Source organism: Kogia breviceps, chromosome 5 (genome assembly GCF_026419965.1).
Source record: "Kogia breviceps isolate mKogBre1 chromosome 5, mKogBre1 haplotype 1, whole genome shotgun sequence".
Taxonomy (NCBI): Eukaryota; Metazoa; Chordata; class Mammalia; order Artiodactyla; family Physeteridae; genus Kogia; species Kogia breviceps.
The window spans coordinates 63127442-63147378 of NC_081314.1; the positions used below are offsets into that span (position 1 = coordinate 63127442).

At 38.5% G+C, this 19937-nt stretch overlaps 1 protein-coding gene across 21 annotated transcripts in view; it reads right to left on the bottom strand.

Moving 5' to 3' along the window:
• Positions 1–19937, bottom strand: part of PEX5L (peroxisomal biogenesis factor 5 like) — a 538178-nt gene that overhangs the window by 96972 nt on the left and 421269 nt on the right. For all 21 annotated transcript variants that reach the window (XM_067034079.1, XM_067034076.1, XM_067034078.1 and 18 more), the window contains 2 exons: positions 16067–16178; positions 383–577 (listed from right to left, as the gene is read on the bottom strand). Coding sequence is in view for 17 of the 21 variants with exons in the window: in XM_067034076.1 (XP_066890177.1) it covers positions 383–577; positions 16067–16178 (307 nt within the window). In the remaining 4 variants the exon portion in view is untranslated. The remainder of the gene's footprint in view (positions 1–382; positions 578–16066; positions 16179–19937) is intronic.

Here is a 19937-nt window from a genome sequence, read left to right on the forward strand (position 1 = left end):
GTTCCTTCTGGCTGTTCCCAGACCTTGGGGTAGAGTTGTCTCTTTCTAGACTCTCTTCCCCTCTAGACTGAATTCTCCTAGAGAGCAATATTCGTGTCTTATTTTTATTGTAACTCCAGTGCCTAGTGTGGTACCTGCCATCTATCAGAAACTCAATACACATGGCCTTATGTATAAATAAATGTATAAATCCACACCAGTTCTGCAAAGTTGAGCTCCCCAACTGCTATTTAATCTAAGCACAAAGAAGTGTGTCCTGTACAGTTTCCTACATAGAATTAATCTTTTCTACTGCTTTGTCCATGGTTTTAATGTCATTTGTAGAACTTCCTTGTTGTATTAAGCACGAGTGAACAGCAGCAGACACAAGCTATTGCCTTACCTAAGTCTAGGGATGCCGTCTCTGAGTTTCGGAGAGCCTGGCCTCTCTGCTCAGGATCTGCACTGATGAGGTCAGGCCCATCAGCCTTTTTCTTGAGGGATGAGGTTTTCGATGAGGCCTCCAACTTCTTGGCTTTGGTTTGGGTTTGAGAGACGGGTTCACTCAGGTCAAGGAGATCTAAACCTGTGGTCAATACTATCAAAGATGGAAGAGGTTAAGAGAAGCTCACTCAATGCTCTGAAATTATTTTTTAAAAATAGGTTTCGGGGCTTCCCTGGTGGCACAATGGTTGAGAGTCCGCCTGCCGATACAGGGGACACAGGTTCGTGCCCCGTTCCAGGAAGATCCCACATGCCGTGGAGTGGCTAGGCCCAGGAGCCATGACAACTGAGCCTGTGCGTCCGGAGCCTGTGCTCCGCAACGGGAGAGGCCACAACAGTGAGAGGCCTGCGTATCGCAAAAAAAAAAAAAAAAAAAAAAAAGGTTGGGTACAGAAGGTTTTTGTGTTTGTAGTGTAGGTTAGAAGAACCAAATTAAGTTAGCTCACCACTGATTTATAAAAACAGTTTGTATTTAGACTGGGAAGCTTGCTGCATGTCCTCCTTTATTTGGCACAGTAGAAATCTGCAGAACAGGACTTAGACCAGCCTCACCAGTGATGAAGGTTTGAACGGAATTAAAATGATAAAATTGAATCTGAATTCAGGTACTATTTACTTTATGGCTTTGCTTTATTTATAAAGAGGTTTATTTCAGAGTGCAGTTTTTCCAGAGCAGAGTCAATCTATCATATTCAGAGAGATGCTTGCAAAACAGTGATGAGGAAGATTTGGTAAAGTTTCTGAATGTCTCTGTGCTTTAATTTCAAACTACTAAAGTATCCAGGGTGTAAAGGAATGCTGTTAATAATCTTTTATTTAATTAAGCAGTTCAATCAGAAAACGGCTTGCTGTTTGGGCTCACACTAGAGAGGTATTTTATAATCCATAGTTAATGAATAGGGTACACATGTTAATGCCTTTGCTGCTTAATATGCAAATTTAAATTTCAGTGTAACAAACCATAAAATGGTTACACTTTTACTTCCCAGCAGATTGATTATACTGTGTTAAATACTCTAATGAAGGCAGAAATAATAATTTGTTCAAATGCAAACTAGGCAAATGAGAATTAAAAAGGCAAGCTCTGTAACTCTTCATTTTTCTTTCTCGTGTTTGACTAGCTCATTGTGAGAAATGCAAAATTCCTATTAGAAAAAGTCCCTCCAGCCCTACCTCTCTTTCAGCCCTGGCACCTGAGGGGCTGGCTTCTGAATTGGCCTGATGGCTTCCTGACCTAGGTTTTCTTCACCCGTCTAGCTTAGGAAAGCCACTCAAGTGACAGGGACACTCCTTGTGCTAACCCTTCCCAGCACCGTCTACAACCGCAGCATCTCTCCTTCTCCTCTTTGATCTCCCGGCTTGTCTCTTGGTAGGAAATGGATTTTTGTTGACATCTCAATACTCTTCCATCTATTTCCCACTTGCATTCAAGGCAGGGTCAGGGCTTAATTAATTTCACAACCAGGATTTCTTTAGTACTGAACTTTGAGCTCCTCATGAGCTAACCATCCTATGGGATTCTTAGGATAGAATCTTTACTCTCAGTAATCTTGCTTTCTGATTTCAGTTACAAATTACAACGGTTGGATGTTAATGGTGAAGTGAAAAGACCTGGCTCTACTACTGCTTAGCTGTGCGACTTGGAGTAAGCTTCTTGACCTCTCTGAGTTTCAGTGTCCTCATCTGAAAAATGCAGAATTAAGTCTGTCCTTTAGGTATGATATGAAAATTAAATTATCTAATCTGTAAATCAAATGTGTAAAGTGCCAGGCATACTGTAGGTATTCAATAAATGTTATTTCCATTCTTTGGTGGCCAATTTGTGATGCTTTTCTTTCCTTTTCCTTGTTCTTGCTCTCCTATTTTTCCCACTCCTCTCTGTTTCAGGCAAGAATCAGATCCATACATACACTGACAGAAAGAGGAAACACCACTGGGAATAAAACAGAGGATGAGACAAGATATTGGTTCTACAGAAGATGCTATGAAGTAAATTTTTCATAAAAAGGCCTGAAAGTGTCATCTCATCTGAGCTTATCTTGTCCCAGTCTTCCTGAGGAGACAGGAACCACATTCCAATGCAAGATGCTCTGAGCTATGAGGAGTATTTTGTGGCCGGCAAGTACTTGAATGTGGGGGGGAAAAGAGTAGTTTTCAGAGCTTAGCTGCCTGGCTTGATGTCTAAAATTTAAGCGCAGCAAGCAGCCATGGTAGGCTAGGATGCCACACATTTCATATCCTTTGAATATTTAAATAGAAATTTCCAGGCCACTGTTGTGTTGGCAGGGGTTCTATAGGCCCACAGTGATTTCCTTATAACAGAAGGAAGGAAGTGGATAACAGTCTCTGGAATGCCATATATGTCTAATTGCACAAACAATTAAGAATTAGTCACTTGCTCTTACATTTCTTTTAGAAACAAATTACATAGGACTCGTCTGCTTGCATATAGGAAGTACATTTGTTACAGAATAATAACTGATGAGTATTAATTTAATTCTATATATTTCTTACCATTCAGAATAAATGAATTGCTCAAAGACTGAATTGCAAATTCAAACTTGGCTCAGTAATGTTTTTTCCCCTCCAAACTGTCCTCAGTACTTCTTGTGTTTGTTCTGAGCTCTCTGTTCCTTTGTTCTTTTCCCAGCAACTGCTTGAAACAACTGCTTGGCACAGACAAAAGGCCCTATTTGTTATAGTTGATGAAGGCGGTGCCTTGGAGGTTGAATGGCAAGCTTGAAGCTGAGAGAGTCCCTGGGGAACACAATTTCAAAAGCATACAAGGATGTGTTCAGCCTTTCACTTTGTGAAGACAAATCTCATTTGAGTGTGTGAGTGTGTGTGTGCGTGCACGCGTGTGGTGTGCACTTTAGTTAAGATAAAAATAAAGGGTCTCACTGTTTTATATGGGGTTCGAAGATTGCATAGCTTAGCATGGAACGGGGTGTCTGCTCTACTGATTTTTTTTTTTTTTTTTTTTTTTGCGGTACGCGGGCCTCTTCACTGTTGTGGCCTCTCCCGTTGCAGAGCACAGGCTCCGGACGCGCAGGCTCAGGGGCCATGGCTCACGGGCCCAGCCGCTCCGCGGCACGTGGGATCTTCCCGGACCGAGGCACGAACCCGTGTGCCCTGCATCGGCAGGTGGACTCTCAACCACTGAGCCACCAGAGAAGCGCCTCTACTGATTTTCTTAATCTGATTTTAAAGATTCTCTTAGGCACATGAAGGTTTGTGTCCCAGAATTTGTGTTTAAATTAAAATAATCATCTGTTATAGTGGAAGTGAAATTGTGTGTGTACAATTGTGTGAGAGAGACAGAGAGAGAGAGTGAGAGAGAGCGAGGAGAGAAGGAAACAGAGAGTGACTTGAAGATGCTATGCTGTTGGCTTTGGAGACAGAATATGGGGCCACAAACCAAGGAATTCTAGGTACCATGGAAAAGGCAAGGAAATGAATTCTCCTTTAGAGCCTCCAGAAGGAATGCAGCGCTCCTGACACCTTGATTTTAGGACAACTGAGTTCCAGAATTGTAGGATAATAAATTTGTGTTGTTTGAAACCACTGAATTTGTGGCAATTTATTACAGCAGCAATAGGAAAATAATATAGCTGGTAGGTCAGTGTCCATAGAGGATTCAAACACAGTCCCATCACCCCCAAGCCTGTGCTCTTCACCATTTCTCTCTAAACTTTATGTGAACTTGGAAGCAGTGTGCTGACCCTGTTGATGTGGCTTTGATTATTTTTTGTTTAGCTACCAATTATTTGCCAGTTTGGGTAGTCTGAGGCATAATTTAAATAGTTGGCAATCTCAAAAACTTTTTTTTTTAACTAACAATTCCACTGGGTGGAATTTCCTGAAGATAGAAGACATAATATGTTATATAAGTATTTGTTTCTCTCTCTCTCAAGGACACATGATTGAAGATCACAACCTATTGAACTGGAAGGCTCCCACAGGGCACTGAAGATGTTTATGAATACTAGATTATACTTGGGCCCTAGGAGGTGAGGCTGCTTAGAATAGTTAAGATAAAGTAGCACCTATTATGAAGCACTGATTTGATACTTTAATGGTAAGTACAATGCTATTAACACCACTACTGTATAATGAGCCTCAGATTTTCAGTGACTCTCTCTAAAGGAATAAATCTACAAGGAGTGGTCAGAGAGGACAGACCATGGACAGTCCTGACTGGGGCAGTCACAGAACATGCTGCAAGGCGCTGATGGGATCTCTGTTCTGATTTGTAAGCTACTCTGGCATTCCAGAAAACATGGAATTCTTTAATATATTACAAAGCAAACTCCTTTAGGAAGGATTTTGCCAGTGATGTCATATAGATAAACTGGACTCAAATAATTCAACCAACTTTTGCCTTTTTATTGGAATACATAATTAAAGCTACTTTCCAAATTTCTAAGTTCTCTAAAGAGGCATGCCATTGGGTTCATGGCTATTTGGGTTTTATAAAAATGTATTTGGAAAAATTACACTAATTCTGCAGTTAAGATGTTTAATTAGGTGGCTGTGATGGCATTGTGAACTTTGTTAATAATATCTTTTCCTTTATATATAGGGGTTTCTTTGATAGGTATACAGGTCCCATACCAAGGAGTGATACTCTTATTTTTTAAATCTTGAAAAATGTTTCTATAGTAACTGTCCACTTAATAGCTCAAGATTATGGATAAATTATTTTTAGATTATGTAGATTGATAAATATAAACCAAGGACCCCATTCTTGTTTTTCAGAAGAGTCTTTCCTGTACTTTGACATATATTATATTTTTTAGAGATTATAGGACAAGAAGTTATTATTGCAAATTTTATAGTAATTACTTGTCCTATAACATAAGCAGTATCTTAAAAATATCTATTTTCTAGTTACTGTCAGAGCATTTTTTACATTCATCTGTGTATAATATATATTTGTCATTTAAAAATCAAGGATATTAGCAATCTTAGTCTACTTACCATTTAGGGACACAGTTTAAGAGGGTTGAGGAATTAACTGTCTATCTAGATTACAGATGAATAAAAGATAATTTAGGATGTTAATGGCAAAAAACCAGAAAACATCCTTATTTGATCAGCTTGAAGTTATCATCACTGGATGACAAAAGTTAATCTTAATGTAGAAACAAGCAGAAAGTAAAAAAAAAAAAAATTGAAATACTTAAGAACAAAATTACAATTTAGAACTTCTATGAGGTAGAAGATTGATATGTTCTTTTAGGGTCAGAGAAAAATACCCTGCATTTGACTGACCTTTGGAAGACATAATTGCTATATTGTTTACTTTGTGTTAAGTTATATAAGAACTATATTCTTTATATATTTAAAGAGTTGTCAAGATGGTGGCACACTGGATTTATTTTTTCATTGGAAGAAAATGCCGACTCTCATCTTAATACAAGGTTCTTCATATTTCTATTTGATTGACTTGGTACAACTTAAAGCAGGTTCTGCCCCATATTTTACTCCAAGATTGTTTACTATCCATTCCTTAAGTGTAAAGACATACATAACGCTTGGGATGTAATAGACACGTAATGTTCAATGACTGTCCTGATTTCACAATGTAATTTCATACTATTCTGAAATGATGTTCCATTTAAAATGTCTATTAAAAATTTGGACAGAAAATGATAACTATACCTTTTGCCCAGAAACTTTAGCTATAAAACTATTGGACCATGTTAGAATTCTTTCCAAGGTGTTCTTATGCTAAAGTTTCTCCTTTTTAAAAATGTATAATAATGTGAATTATGTTGCATGTTGAGATATATATTGTGGGTCTGGAATAATTTTAAAAAAGAACTATAATCTTTAAGGATTACAAAAATATAGTGTTTCTGCCTTGACATATAAATATATATTTTTTTTGACAGAAAAGAAGATAAAAAATATATTTAAAAAGAGCAACAGTCAAGGTGGTACAAATACAACAAAGATGATTAAATTTAATAATTCCAGTAAATATGTTAAAAATTGAGTAAATATTCCAATTATCACAGAAAAATTGTCAGAGTGAAATTTTTTTTTTATGGTTTGAGCAAATATTGCAGTTCTGCAACAATGCTGATTTTATTTGTCAAATTTAAATTCTCCTAAACACGTAGCTCTAGAATGCTCTTCTGTTTAGGTTACATATGGGCACCGTATTTAACTGTCCAATTATCTTTTTTTACATCTTTATTGGAGTATAATTGCTTTACAGTGGTGTGCTAGTTTCTGCTGTATAACAAAGTAAATCAGCTATACATATACATATATCCCCATAACTCCTCCCTCTTGGTTCTCCCTCCCACCCTCCCTATCCCACCCCTCTAGGTGGACACAAAGCACCGAGCTGATCTCCCTGGGCTATGTGGCTGCTTCCCACTAGCTACCTATTTTACATTTGGTGGTGCATATATGTCCACACCACTCTCTCACTTCATCCCAGCTTACCCTTCCCCCTTGCTGTGTCCTCAAGTCCATTCTCTACGTCTGAGTCTTTATTCCTATCCTGCCCCTAAGTTCGTCAGAAACATTTTTTATTTATGTATTTTTTAGATTCCATATATATGTGTTAGCATACAGTATTTTTCCCTTTCTGACTTACTTCACTCTGTGTGACAGTCTCTAGGTCCATCCACCTCATTACAAATAACTCAATTTCGTTTCTTTTCATGGCTGAGTAATATTCCACTGTATAATATATATGTGCCACATATTCTTTATCCATTCATCTGTTGATGGACACTTAGGTTGCTTGCATGTCCTGGCTATTGTAAATAGAGCTGCAATGAACATTGTGGTACATGACTCTTTTTTTGTGTGTGTGGTACGCGGGCCTCTCACTGCTGCGGCCTCTCCCGTAGTGGAGCACAGGCTGCGGACGCGCAGGATCAGCGGCCATGGCTCACGGGCCCAGCCGCTCTGCAGCACGTGGGATCCTCCCGGACCGGGGCCCGAACCCGTGTCCCCTGCATCGGCAGGTGGATTCCCAACCACTGTGCCACCAGGGAAGCCCCATGACTCTTTTTTAAAAAATAAATTTATTTTATTTGTTTATTTTTGGCTGCATTGGGTCTTCATTGCTGTGCTTGGGCTTTCTCTAGTTGCGGTGAGCAGGAGTTATACTTCGTTGCGGTGCATGGGCTTGCGGTGGCTTCTCCTGTTGTGGAGCATGGGCTCTAGGCATGAAGCCATCAATAGTTGTGGCTCATGGGATCTAGAGCTCAGGCTCAGTAGTTGTGGCACATGGGCTTAGTTGCTCCGTGGCATGTGGGATATTTCCGGACCAGGGCTCAAACCCATGTCCCATGCATTGGCAGGTGGATTATTAACCACTGTGCCCCAGGGAAGCCCACATGACTCTTTTTGAATTATGGTTTTCTCAGGATATATGCCCAGTAGTGGGATTGCTGGGTCATATGGTAGTTCTATTTGTAGTTTTTTAAGGAACCCCTATATTGTTCTCCATAGTGGCTGTATCAGTTTACATTCCCACCAACAGTGCAAGAGGGTTCCCTTTTCTCCACACCCTCTCCAGCATTTATTGTTTGTAGATTTTTTGATGATGGCCATTCTGACCGGTGTGAGGTAATACCTCATTGTAGTTTTGATTTGCATTTCTCTAATGATTAATAATGTTGAGCATTCTTTCATGTGTTTGTTGGCAATCTGTATATCTTCTTTGGAGAAATGTCTATTTAGGTCTTCTGCCCATTTTTGGATTGGATTGTTTGCTTTTTGGATATTGAGCTGCATGAGCTGCTTATATCTTTTGAAGATTAATCCTTTGTCAGTTGCTTCATTTGCAAATACTGTCTCCCATCCTGAGGGTTGTCTTTTTGTCTTGTTTATGGTTTCCCTTGCTATGCAAAAGCTTTTAAGTTTCATTAGGTCCCATTAGTTTATTTTAATTTCCATTTCTCTAGGAGGTGGGTCAAAAAGGATCTTGCTGTGATTTATGTCATAGAGTGTTCTGCCTATGTATTTCTCTAAGAGTTTTATAGTGTGTGGCCTTACATTTAGGTCTTTAATCCATTTTGAGTTTATTTTTGTGTATGGTGTTAGGGAGTGTTCTAGTTTCATTCTTTTACATGTAGCTATCCAGTTTTCCCAGCACCACTTACTGAAGAGGCTGTCTTTTCTCCACTGTATATCCTTCCCTCCTTTATCAAAGATAAGGTGACCATATGTGTGTGGGTTTATCTCTGGGCTTTCTATCCTGTTCCATTGATCTATATTTCTTTTTTGTGCCAGTACCATACTGTCTTGATTACTGTAGCTTTGTAGTATAGTCTGAAGTCCAGGCGCCTGATTCCTCCAGCTCCATTTTTCTTTTTCAAGATTGCTTTGGCTATTTGGGGTCTTTTGTGTTTCCATGCAAATTGTGAAATTTTTTGTTCTAGTTCTGTGAAAAATGCCAGTGGTAGTTTGATAGGGATTGAAATGAATCTATAGATTGCTTTGGGTAGTATAGTCATTTTCACAATGTTGATTCCTCCAAGAACATGGTATACCTCTCCACCTGTTTGTATCATGTTTAATTCCTTTCATCAGTGTCTTACAGTTTTCTGCATACAGGTCTTTTGTTTGCTTGGGTAGGTTTACTCCTAGTATTTTATTCTTTTTGTTGCAATGGTAAATGGGACTGTTTCCTTAATTTTTCCTGCAGATTTTTCAACATTAGTGTATAGGAATGCAAGAGATTTCTGTGTGTTAATTTTGTATCCAGCTACTTTACCAAATTCATAGATTAGCTGTAGTAGTTTTCTGGTAGCATCCTTAGGATTCTCTATGTATAGTACCATGTCATCCTCAAACAGTGACAGTTTTACTTCTCCTTTTCCAATTTGGATTCCTTTTATTTCGTTTTCTTATCTGATTGCTGTGGCTAAAACTTCAAAAGCTATGTTGAATAATAGTGGGAGAGTGGGCAACCTTGTCTTGTTCCTGATCTTAGCAGAAATCGCTTCTGTTTTTCACCACTGAGAATGATGTTGGCTATGGGTTTGTCATATACGGCCTTTATTATGTGAGGTTAAGTTCCCTCTATGCCCACTTTCTGGAGGGTTTTATTTTAAATACATGTTGAATTTTGTCAAAAGCTATTTCTGCATCGATTGAGATGATCATGTGATTGTTCTCCTTCAATTTGTTAATATGGTGTATCACATTGATTGATTTGCATATACTGAAGAATCTTTGCATTCCTGGGATAAACCCCACTGGATCATGGTGTATGATCCTTTTAATGTGCTGTTGGATTCTGTTTGCTAGTATTTTATTGAGGATTTTTGCATCTATGTTCCTCAGTGATATTGGCCTGTAGCTTTCTTTTTTTGTGACATCTTTGTCCGGTTTTGGTATCAGGGTGATGATGGCCTTGTAGAATGAGTTTGGGAGTGTTCCTCCCTCTGCTATCTTTTGGAAGAGCTTGAGAAGGATTGGTGTTAGCTCGTCTCAAAAGGTTTGATAGAATTTGCCATGAAGTCAACTGGTTTGGGCTTTTGTTTGTTCGAAGATTTTTAATCACAGTCTCAATTTCAGTGCTTGTGATTGGTCTGTTTATATTTTCTATTTCTTCCTGGTTCAGTCTCAGAAGGTTGTGCTTTTCTAAGAATTTGTCCATTTCTTCCAGGTTGTCCATTTTATTGGCATAATTGCTGGTATTAGTCTCTTAGGATGCTTTGTATTTCTGTGGTGTCTGTTGTAACTTCTCCTTTTTCATTTCTAATTTTACTGATTCGATTCCTCTCCCTCTTTTTCTTGATGAGTCTGGCTAATAGTTTGTCAATTTTGTTTATCTTCTCGAAGAACCACCTTTTAGTTTGATTGATCTTTGCTATTGTTTCCTTCATTTCTTTTTTCATTTATTTCTGATCTGATCTTTATGATTTCTTTCCTTCTGCTAACCTTGGGGTTTTTTTTTCTTCTTTCTCTAGTTGCTTTAGGTGTAAGTTTAGGTTGTTTATTTGAGATGTTTCTTGTTTCTTGAGGTAGGATTGTACTGCTATAAATTTCCCTTTTAGAATACTTTTGCTGCATCCCATAGGTATTGTGTCGTCCTGTTTTCATTGTCATTTTTCTCTAGGTATTTTTTGATTTCTTCAGTGATCTCTTGGTTATTAAGTAGTGTATTGTTTAGCCTCCATGTGTTTGTATTTTTTACAGATTTTTTTCCTGTAATTGATATCTAGTCGGAGAGCGTTGTGGTTGGAAAAGATACTTGATATGATTTCAATTTTCTTAAATTTACCAAGGCATTATCTGTGATCCATGATATGATCTATCCTGGAGAATGTTCCATGAGCACTTGAGATTAAAGTGTATTCTCGTTTTTGGATGGAATGTCCTATAAATATCAATTAAGTCCATCTTGTTTAATGTATCATTTAAAGTTTGTATTTCCTTATTTATTTTCATTTTGGATGATCTGTCCATTGGTGAAAGTGGGGTGTTAAAGTCCCCTACTATTATTGTGTTACTGTCGATTTCCCCTTTAATGGCTGTTAACATTCGCCTTATGTATTGAGGTGCTCCTATGTTGGGTGCATAAATATGTACAATTGTTATATCTTCTTCATGGATTGATCCCTTGATCACTATGTAGTGTCCTTCTTTGTCTCTTATAACGTTCTTTATTTTAAAGTCTATTTTGTCGGATATGAGAATTGCTACTACAGCTTTCTTTTGATTTCCATTTAAGGTAATTATCGGTATGTATATTCCTATTACCATTTTCTTAATTGTTTTGGGTTTGTTTTTGTAGGTCTTTTCCTTCTCTTGTGTTTCCTGCCTAGAGAAGTTCCTTTAGCATTTGTTGTAAAGCTGGTTTGGTGGCGTTGAATTCTCTTAGCTGTTTTTTTTTTTTTTTTTGGCACGCGGGCCTCTCACTGTTGTGGCATCTCCTGTTGCGGAGCACAGGCTCCAGATGCTCAGGTTCAGCGGCCATGGCTCACAGGCCTTGCCCCTCCACGGCATGTGGGATCTTCCCGGACTGGGGCATAAGCCTGTGTCCCCTGCATCAGCAGGTGGACTCTCAACCACTGTGCCACCAGGGAAGCCCTCTCTTAGCTTTTGCTTGTCTGTAAAGGTTTTAATTTCTCTGTTGAATCTGAATGAGATCCTTGCTGGGTAGAATAATCTTGGTTGTAGGTTTTTTCCCTTTCTTCATGTTAAATATGTCCTGCCATACCCTTCTGGCTTGCAGGGTTTCTGCTGATGAATCAGCTGTTAACCTTATGAGGATTCCCTTGTATGTTATTTGTTGCTTTTCCCTTGCTGCTTTTAATATTTTTTCTTTGTATTTAATTTTTGATAGTTTGATTAATATGTGTCTTTGTGTGTTTCTCCTTGGATTTATCCTGTATGGGACTCTCTGTGCTTCCTGGACTTGACTGACCATTTCCTTTCCCACTTTAGGGAAGTTTTCAACTATAATCTCTTCAAATATTTTTTCAGTCCATTTCTTTTTCTCTTATTCTTCTGGGACCCCTATAATTCGAATGTTGGTGTATTTAATTATGTCCCAGAGGTCTCTGAGACTGTCCTCAATTCTTTTTTTAAAAATTTAACCTCTTTATTGGAGTATAATTGCTTTACAATGGTGTGTTAGTTTCTGCTTTATAACAAAGTGAATCAGTTATGCATATACATATGTCCCCATATCTCTTCCCTCTTGTGTCTCCCTCCCTCCCATCCTCCCTATTGTCCTCAATTCTTTTCATTATGTTTTCTTTATTCTGCTCTGTGGTAGTTATTTCCAGTATTTTATCTTCCAGGTCACTTATCTGTTCTTCTCCCTCAGTTATTCTGTTATTAATTCCTTCTAGATAATTTTTAATTTCACTTAGTGTGTTGTTCATCATTGTTTGTTTGCTATTTAGTTTTTCTAGGTCTTTGTTAAACGTTTCTTGTATTTTCTCCATTCTATTTCCGATTTTTGATCAACTTTACTATCATTACTCTGAATTCTTTTTCAGGTAGACTGCCTATTTCCTCTTCATTTGTTTGGTCTGGTGGGTTTTTACCTTGCTCCTTCTTCTGCTGTGTAGTTGTGTGTCTTCTCATTTTGCTTAACTTACTGCATTTGGGGCCTGCATTCGCAGGCTGCAGGTTTGTAGTTCCCATTGTCTTTGTTGTCTGCCCCCAGTGGGTAAAGTTGGCTCATTGAGTTGTGTAGGCTTCCTGGTGGAGGGGACTGGTGCCTGTGTTCTGAGGTTGGATCTTGTCTTTCTGGTTGGCAGGACCACGTCCGGTGGTGTGTTTTGGGGTGTCTGTGAACTAATTATGATTTTAGGCAGCTTCTCTGCTAATGGGTGTGGTTGTGTTCCTGCCTTGCTAGTTGTTTGGCATGGGGTGTCCAGCACTGTAGGTTGCTGGTTGTTGAGTGGAGCTGAATCTTATCGCTGAGATGGAGATATCTGGGCGAGCTTTCACCGTTTGATATTATGTGGAGCCGGGAGATCTCTTGTGGACCAATGTCCTGAACTCAGCTCTCCTACCTCAGAGACTCAGGTCTGACACCCAGCTGGAGCACCAAGACCCTGTCAGACACATGGCTCAGAAGAAAAGGGAGAAAAAAAAAGAAAGAAAAAAATAAAATAACATTATTAAAATAAAAAAATTGTTAAATATAAAAAAGTAATAAAAAAAGAAAGAAAGAAGACAGCAACCAAACCAATAAAAAAATTCACCAATGATAACAAGTGCTAAAAAGTATACTAAAAAAAAACCCAAGCAAAAATCAGACCAACAGAACCCTAGGACAAATGTTAAAAGCAAAGCTATATAGACAAAATCACACAAAGAAGCATACACATACACCCTCACAAAAAGAGAAAAAGGAAAAAATTATATATATACAAAAAAAAAAAAAAAAAAACCAGAGAGCAACCAAATCAATAAACAAATTTACCAATGATAATAAGCTCTAAATACTAAATTAAGATAAACATAAAACCAGAAACAAATTAGATGCAGAAAGCAAACCCTAAGTCTACAGTTGTTCCCAAAGTCGACCCCCTCAATTTTGGGATGATTCGTTGTCTATTCAGGTATTCCACAGATGCAGCGTACATCAAGTTGATTGTGGAGATTTAATCTGCTGCTCTTGAGGCTGCTGGGAGAGATTTCCCTTCCTCTTCTTTGTTCCCACAGCTCCAAGGTTCAGCTTTGGATTGGGCCCCGCCTCTGTGTGTAGGTCTCCTCAGGGTGTCTGTTTTTCACTCACACAGGACGGGGTTAAGTAGCAGCTGATTACTCATTCAGGCTGGGGGTATGGAGGGGTACAGAATGTGGCACAAGCCTGCGGCGGCAGAGGCTGGCGTGACGTTGCAATAGCGTGAGGTGTGCCGTGTGTTCTCCCGGGGAAGTTGTCCCTGGATCCCGGGACCCTGGCAGTGGTGGGCTGCACTAGCTCCCAGGAGGGGTGGTGTGGATAGTGACCTGTGCTTGCACACAGGCTTCTTGGTGGCTGTAGCAGCAGCCTTAGCATTTCATGCCCATCTCTGGTGTCCACGCTGATACCTGTGGCTCACACCCATCTCTGGAGTTTGTTTAGGTGGTGCTGTGAATCCCCTCTCCTCGCACACCCCGAAACAATAGTCGCTTGCCTCTTAGGCAGTTCCAGAATTTTTCTGCAGACTCCCTCCCGGCTAGCGGTGGCGCACTAACCCCCTTCAGGCTGTGTTCATGTAGCCAACCCCAGTCCTCTCACTGGGATCTGACCTCCAAAGCCCAAGCCTCAGCTCACAGCCCCTGCCCGCCCTGGCAGAGTGCCTCTCAGGCTGCTGAGTGCTGGTCGGCACTGATCCTCTGTGCGGGAATCTCTCCACTTTGCCCTCTGCACCCGTGTTGCTGTGCTCTCCTCCACGCCTCCAAAGCTTCACCCCTGCCCATCCCCCGTGTCTGCCAGTGAAGGGGCTTCCTAACGTGTGGAAACATTTCCTCCTTTGCAGTTCCCTCCCAGAGGTGCAGGTCCTGTCCCTATTCTTTTGTCTCTGTTTTTCTTTTTTTCTTTTGCCCTACCCAGGTATGCGGGGAGTTTCTTGCCTTTTGGGAAGTCTGAGGTCTTCTGCCAGCGTTCAGTAGGTGTTCTGTAGGAGTTCCATATGTAGATGTATTTTTGATGTATTTGTGGGGAGGAAGGTGATCTCCACGTCTTACTCCTCTGCCATTTCGAGGGTCCCCTCGACATACATTTTTAAGATTAAAAAAAACATACTATCAAATGAGAGTCTTCCTTAAGGATAAAAATCTGTGTGACTCAGGTGCACTGAATACTGAGGCCAAGAAATGAAAAACCCATAGTCTCAACATACCATTTTTCCTGACCTCTTACGTTGGAGGGTGTTATGGATTGAATTGTGTCCCCCCAAAACTCATATGTTGAAGTTTTAACCCCCAGTACCTCAGAGTGTAACTTTATTTAGAAATAGAGTCAATGGAGATGTAATTAGTTAAGATGAGTCAGATTGGAGTAGGGTGGTAATAAAGAGAGGAAAGTTGGAAACAGAGACCGACATGCATACTGACAGACATGCACACATGTCATATGAAGATTAGAGTTATGCTTCCACAAGCCAAAGAGCTACCAGAAACCAGGAGAGAGGCCTGGAACAGATACTTCCCAAGCACCTTCAGAGGAAGCATGGTCCTGCTGACACCTTGATTTTGGATTTTTAGATTCTAGAATTGTGAGGCAATAAATCTCTGTTGTCTAATCCACTCATTTTGTGGCATTTTGTCATGGCAGGCCTAGGAAACTAATACAGAAGGCAATACTGTAGGTACTGGGATTGCAAGAACTTACATATTCTTTTGATTTTTTTTCCTCCAGTATTTCACAGTTCTCTCTGTTATATGCTAGAAAAATAAAGGTGAAAAGCAGCTTTTGAGTTGGACATTATGTTGCTCTCTCTGGTGAGCCCTTCCTATGTGACTTAGTTCTATCCTCCCTGAGAATTGTAGAGGGTACTGGAATCAAGATCTGAGAATTATGCTTTGCAGCTTTTTCTTAGAACAGTGGAAATTTCTCAGTGTACCCCATTCTCATGGATTTTCCTGCAACTAGAGATAAAAGGCTCCTCTGTATTTTTCTGGGGGTAGCTCAGTTTTGGAGCGTGAACTCCAGTTTCATAGGTAAGGAGGATGAAACTGATCTGACAGGATCTGAACTTGTTTCATTTCCTGCCTAAAATGTACCAAGTACAATTTTATTTGCTTGATTACTCAAAGCGGTAGTTGAATTTAGAAAATGATTGCTTTGGTGTGACATTCCTATATGATGTGACTTGGGATGCGAAGATGTAAATATGAAAATTGGCATTGAAAAATGATTCATTGCTAATAGTGGTACTCTAATGTTTATCAAAATTGGTTGGATAATATCCATTGGAGTTTCTTTTATTATAAAGAAAAGCAATTTATTGGTTTATATTGAACAGTATATATTCTAAAATTTCATTTGTTTGCAAACATTATTCTCCACTTAAAATGCATTGTGGAAAGAAAATGTGCATTTTTCTACCATGAAAATTAACTCCACTTGAGGATAAGTTAAAAGTGAAAGAATTACCGGCTGTGTTGGATGTTACTGGCCTTGCTATTGCCTCCGATTTGGTTTCACAGAGAAAGTCATCGATGGAGGGACTCAGGAGGGGTCTGCTTTCTTGCTGTTCATTCACCAGCTGGGAACAAATGAACACAGGTGTCAAAGGACTTTGTCCAACTGCAGAATCAGATGAATTAAAATGCAGCCTTGCAACAAAATGAGAATAGCAAGCCTACCAAAAATAAATCAATCAATAAGTAATGGGATAGAGGCAAGAAAGAAAAAAAAAATCAGGGGATGGGGAATGAGCCTTTCAGCACTGTCATATTTTTGATGCAGCCAACTTCAGTTTCTAAACCTCACGCTTTTTTTCTCTTCCTAGAACAGTTTTGGAATAATTCTCTAATTTCAGTATGTAGAATATGACACCTATTGAATCACAGTTCCTAAGGGCCAATCTCACTCTTCACCTGGACAAAAAGCTCTCACTGAGACCTGGAACCATGGCTTCAGACCTTGAGGTGACACATTCTGTTTAGGACTGGTCAGTCATTGCTATGTGGTAAGAGCACGCACACACAGAGATCCGTGTGCGTGGATAAACGCTCTTTTTCTCTCTCTCTTAAAAAGCTCAAGTCACCTAAAGGCACACGCCCTTCCTTACATTTCCTTGGAATGCTTTTGTAGTGCAAAACAAGTATTTTGAGAGAGTAGGAAATATTATTAACTGTACAGGTATCTAGTATATGTTTGTGAAAATCTGTATGTAAAAGAGATTTCTGTCAATTCAATTATATAACCCCATTGGCTTGTTCTCTAATTTCAGAAATCTTTCAGTTTGATTTTTATTAGTTCTCATTATCAGTGGCAGCCAACTATTTACTTTCAGTTATTCTGCACCTCTTTGAATCCAAACATCCTTAAATTCTGTTTCTAAGGGTAAGGGGAAAATTACACTTAAGATAACACAAGTGGTTAGTCCTTAAAAGAACTGTCTTAGTTTTTTGGGAGTTTTTATGTTGGCCTTCCTTAAAATGGGCCTAGTCATCTAGTTTTCTACTTGCTATAAGAAAAAGATGTGCCAAAAAATCTCTAGATTTTAAAATACTTATTTGCAAGGCTGTATTTTAAGAGACACATAAAATAACAAATGAAGTGTTTTGAAGTATTACCAAATCAAAATATTTTCTATGACTCACTTTCACTTCATTATTTCTCTGGCAATGTTAGTGGTATTATAGCTTAGAACTTATGGACCATGACAAGAGACCTAAATAATGGTAAATATGGGAAGAAAAAAATGCAATTCTATTATTGGTGAAGGAGGAATATGGAAACATTAGTGACTATTCAGGGACTGAAAACCAAGCGGCACCTTTGGTACTTTTACACATTAATGCTATTATCTTAACATGGATAAATCTCAGATCTTCAATAAAGTCTAAGATTTTGAGATAGAGTTGGCAAATTAATTTCACTCATATTAATTTGTACATGTTATCGAGGGTTCTAAGCATTAAGAATGCTCATTTTCTTTTAATGTTCAAGTTATAGAGATAGAAAATTTTCAAATATAAGTTTTAGTGTTACTATGTATAAAGACTCACAGATTTCTCTAAATTATCTGAGGTCTGTTTTGGGTGTAACCTTTTTATGGGGATGCTCCTTTAATCCATGAACAAAACTCTTGAGTTTCTTTGCATTTTGTTTTCTGAATTTGAACATTCTTGCATATCACCCATCCTATTTATATTGAAATATTTTTTAATGTTGAGGGACTATGAGCTTTTCATGTTTTGGGGATAAAATATATTAGAAGTTTTGTAAATGCCATGGTTTATGCCAGCTCTTCTGAAAATGTGATTAGTTTTCTGGGATCTGTTTTTCATTTATAGGTAGATCACGTAAAAACTGTGTTTATGCAATATCTTTAAGACTCATACATTAATGTGTATTTCTTGGGAGAACTTGCCCTTTTAGCCATATGTGCTTAGCATATTGAATCCATCTAGTATGATATCACCATGGTGATGTGGTCTTGATGTAACAACAATGTCTACCTCCAGACTGTGTCATTCTCACGGCTGTCAAGGGAGAGCTGGATTCTGCTGTGCTATAAACATCATGGAAGATGAAGGTCACCATCAAATGTGGCACCACACTATACTCATAGAATTTATTGTAACAGGCTTACATTTATTACTTTGTGCATTCTGACTACTAGGTCTTATTGACCTAGGCTAAAGTGAAAAAGGTGCAAAAACTCAATACAACCAATATAACTTCAACTTTAAAATACATATGACATATGTGTGATGTCATAACTCTTTGTTGGCCATTATTTCTCTGAAGAAGTCTGATGTTATTGATAGATAATTAAGAAAATTTATTCTCTTAGTCCTGGTCTTGAGAAATATCCATTATTATGTAAAAGGTACATATGATTTATATTCCACAAAAGCCCCCTTATACTTTTTCTTTACTTTGGATACAATTAAATTCCTTTGTAAATAAAAGGACTAATAATTTATTTCCAAATCATAACTCTGTGAGTAGGTGTGTAGAATAGACCTAGATTACCTATGGTTTTAGAAGACCAGGGTATTAGATTTCTGTAGATACTTTTAATTGCAAACACTGAAAAATTACAGTCTAAATTTGATAAAAGAATTCTAGAAAGTAAGACCTTTCCACATAAATATCTAAACGGAAAAACAAAGGAAAGGCACAATTAATTGAAAGGCCTATCCTTTTAGGCAAGTCTGCTTTATCAGAGGTAATAGGAATTTTTTTTTTTTTTGAGTCTCTCTCCTCATTCAAACTAAAGACTTATTTTCTAGAGAAAGCACTTCTAGCACTCAGATTTTCTCAGCATAGGAAGAAAATAATACCAAACAGGAGGTTATTCAGAGAGACCCTAGAGAGCCCAAGACTAAGGTGTGGCTTCTCCTCATAAGGTCTTTTCCACACCTACTGTCTTATTTGTGACCACACTTCACCCCTGGACTGGAGTTGTTCCCATAACATGTCTGTCCCGTTCTCATAACTGAGCTGTTCCTGTGCCTTTCTTCCATAGATACAAATCAAAGAGGAAACTTCACATTACTTTCTGAGTCTGTGCTTTTCAAGCTAGAGCACCGTTTAGCTGTGAGGAAATGCTGAGATTGGAGTGGAGATAGTGGCAGGGCTCAAGGGTGAAGAGGATGAAAGGCCAGATTTCAGATAGCATGGAAAGGTAATTTGGGAACTGAAGGTTTTTGGGTTTTGATTGAGATATGGAAGATGAAATAGGAGATATCATGAAAAAAAAATCTTTTTTTATTAACTCTGAGGTAAGAGGCTATGTCTTACTCATATTTATATCCTTCACAACTTCAAATAGAATGTCTTCATATAAGAGGGGCTCAATAAATGGCTACCAAATGGGACAGTGACTTTGCAGAAACTGAAGATATAAAAATATCTATCTCAAACAGTCCAATTTTGAACTGTAGCTTCAGACAGATGAATTTAATGATCATTATTTTAGCCCTACTAAGTCCTATTTTATTTTTTCTTGTATAGATAAGAATGGCTTTTCACATGCCTCCCTCCTGATTTTCAAACAAATTTATGGTTTTCCTATGGTGACTTGAGAATAAGCAAACCTTTTAGGTCATAAAGTAATATTGCAAACTGAACTGAATCCACCAAATATTTCCCCTAAGCTTTATTCCCAAATTGTATGCCATTTATTCTGTCTTTATTCATTGGTAGGATAGAGCTTATTGACTTCCTCTTAGAATTACTTCCGTCAGTTTGAAAATACTTTATGAACTTACCTCATTTCATCCTTCTGGCACAGAGTACATTGATGTTATAAAAATAATAAAAGGTGAGTCAAAAGGTTTCTAAT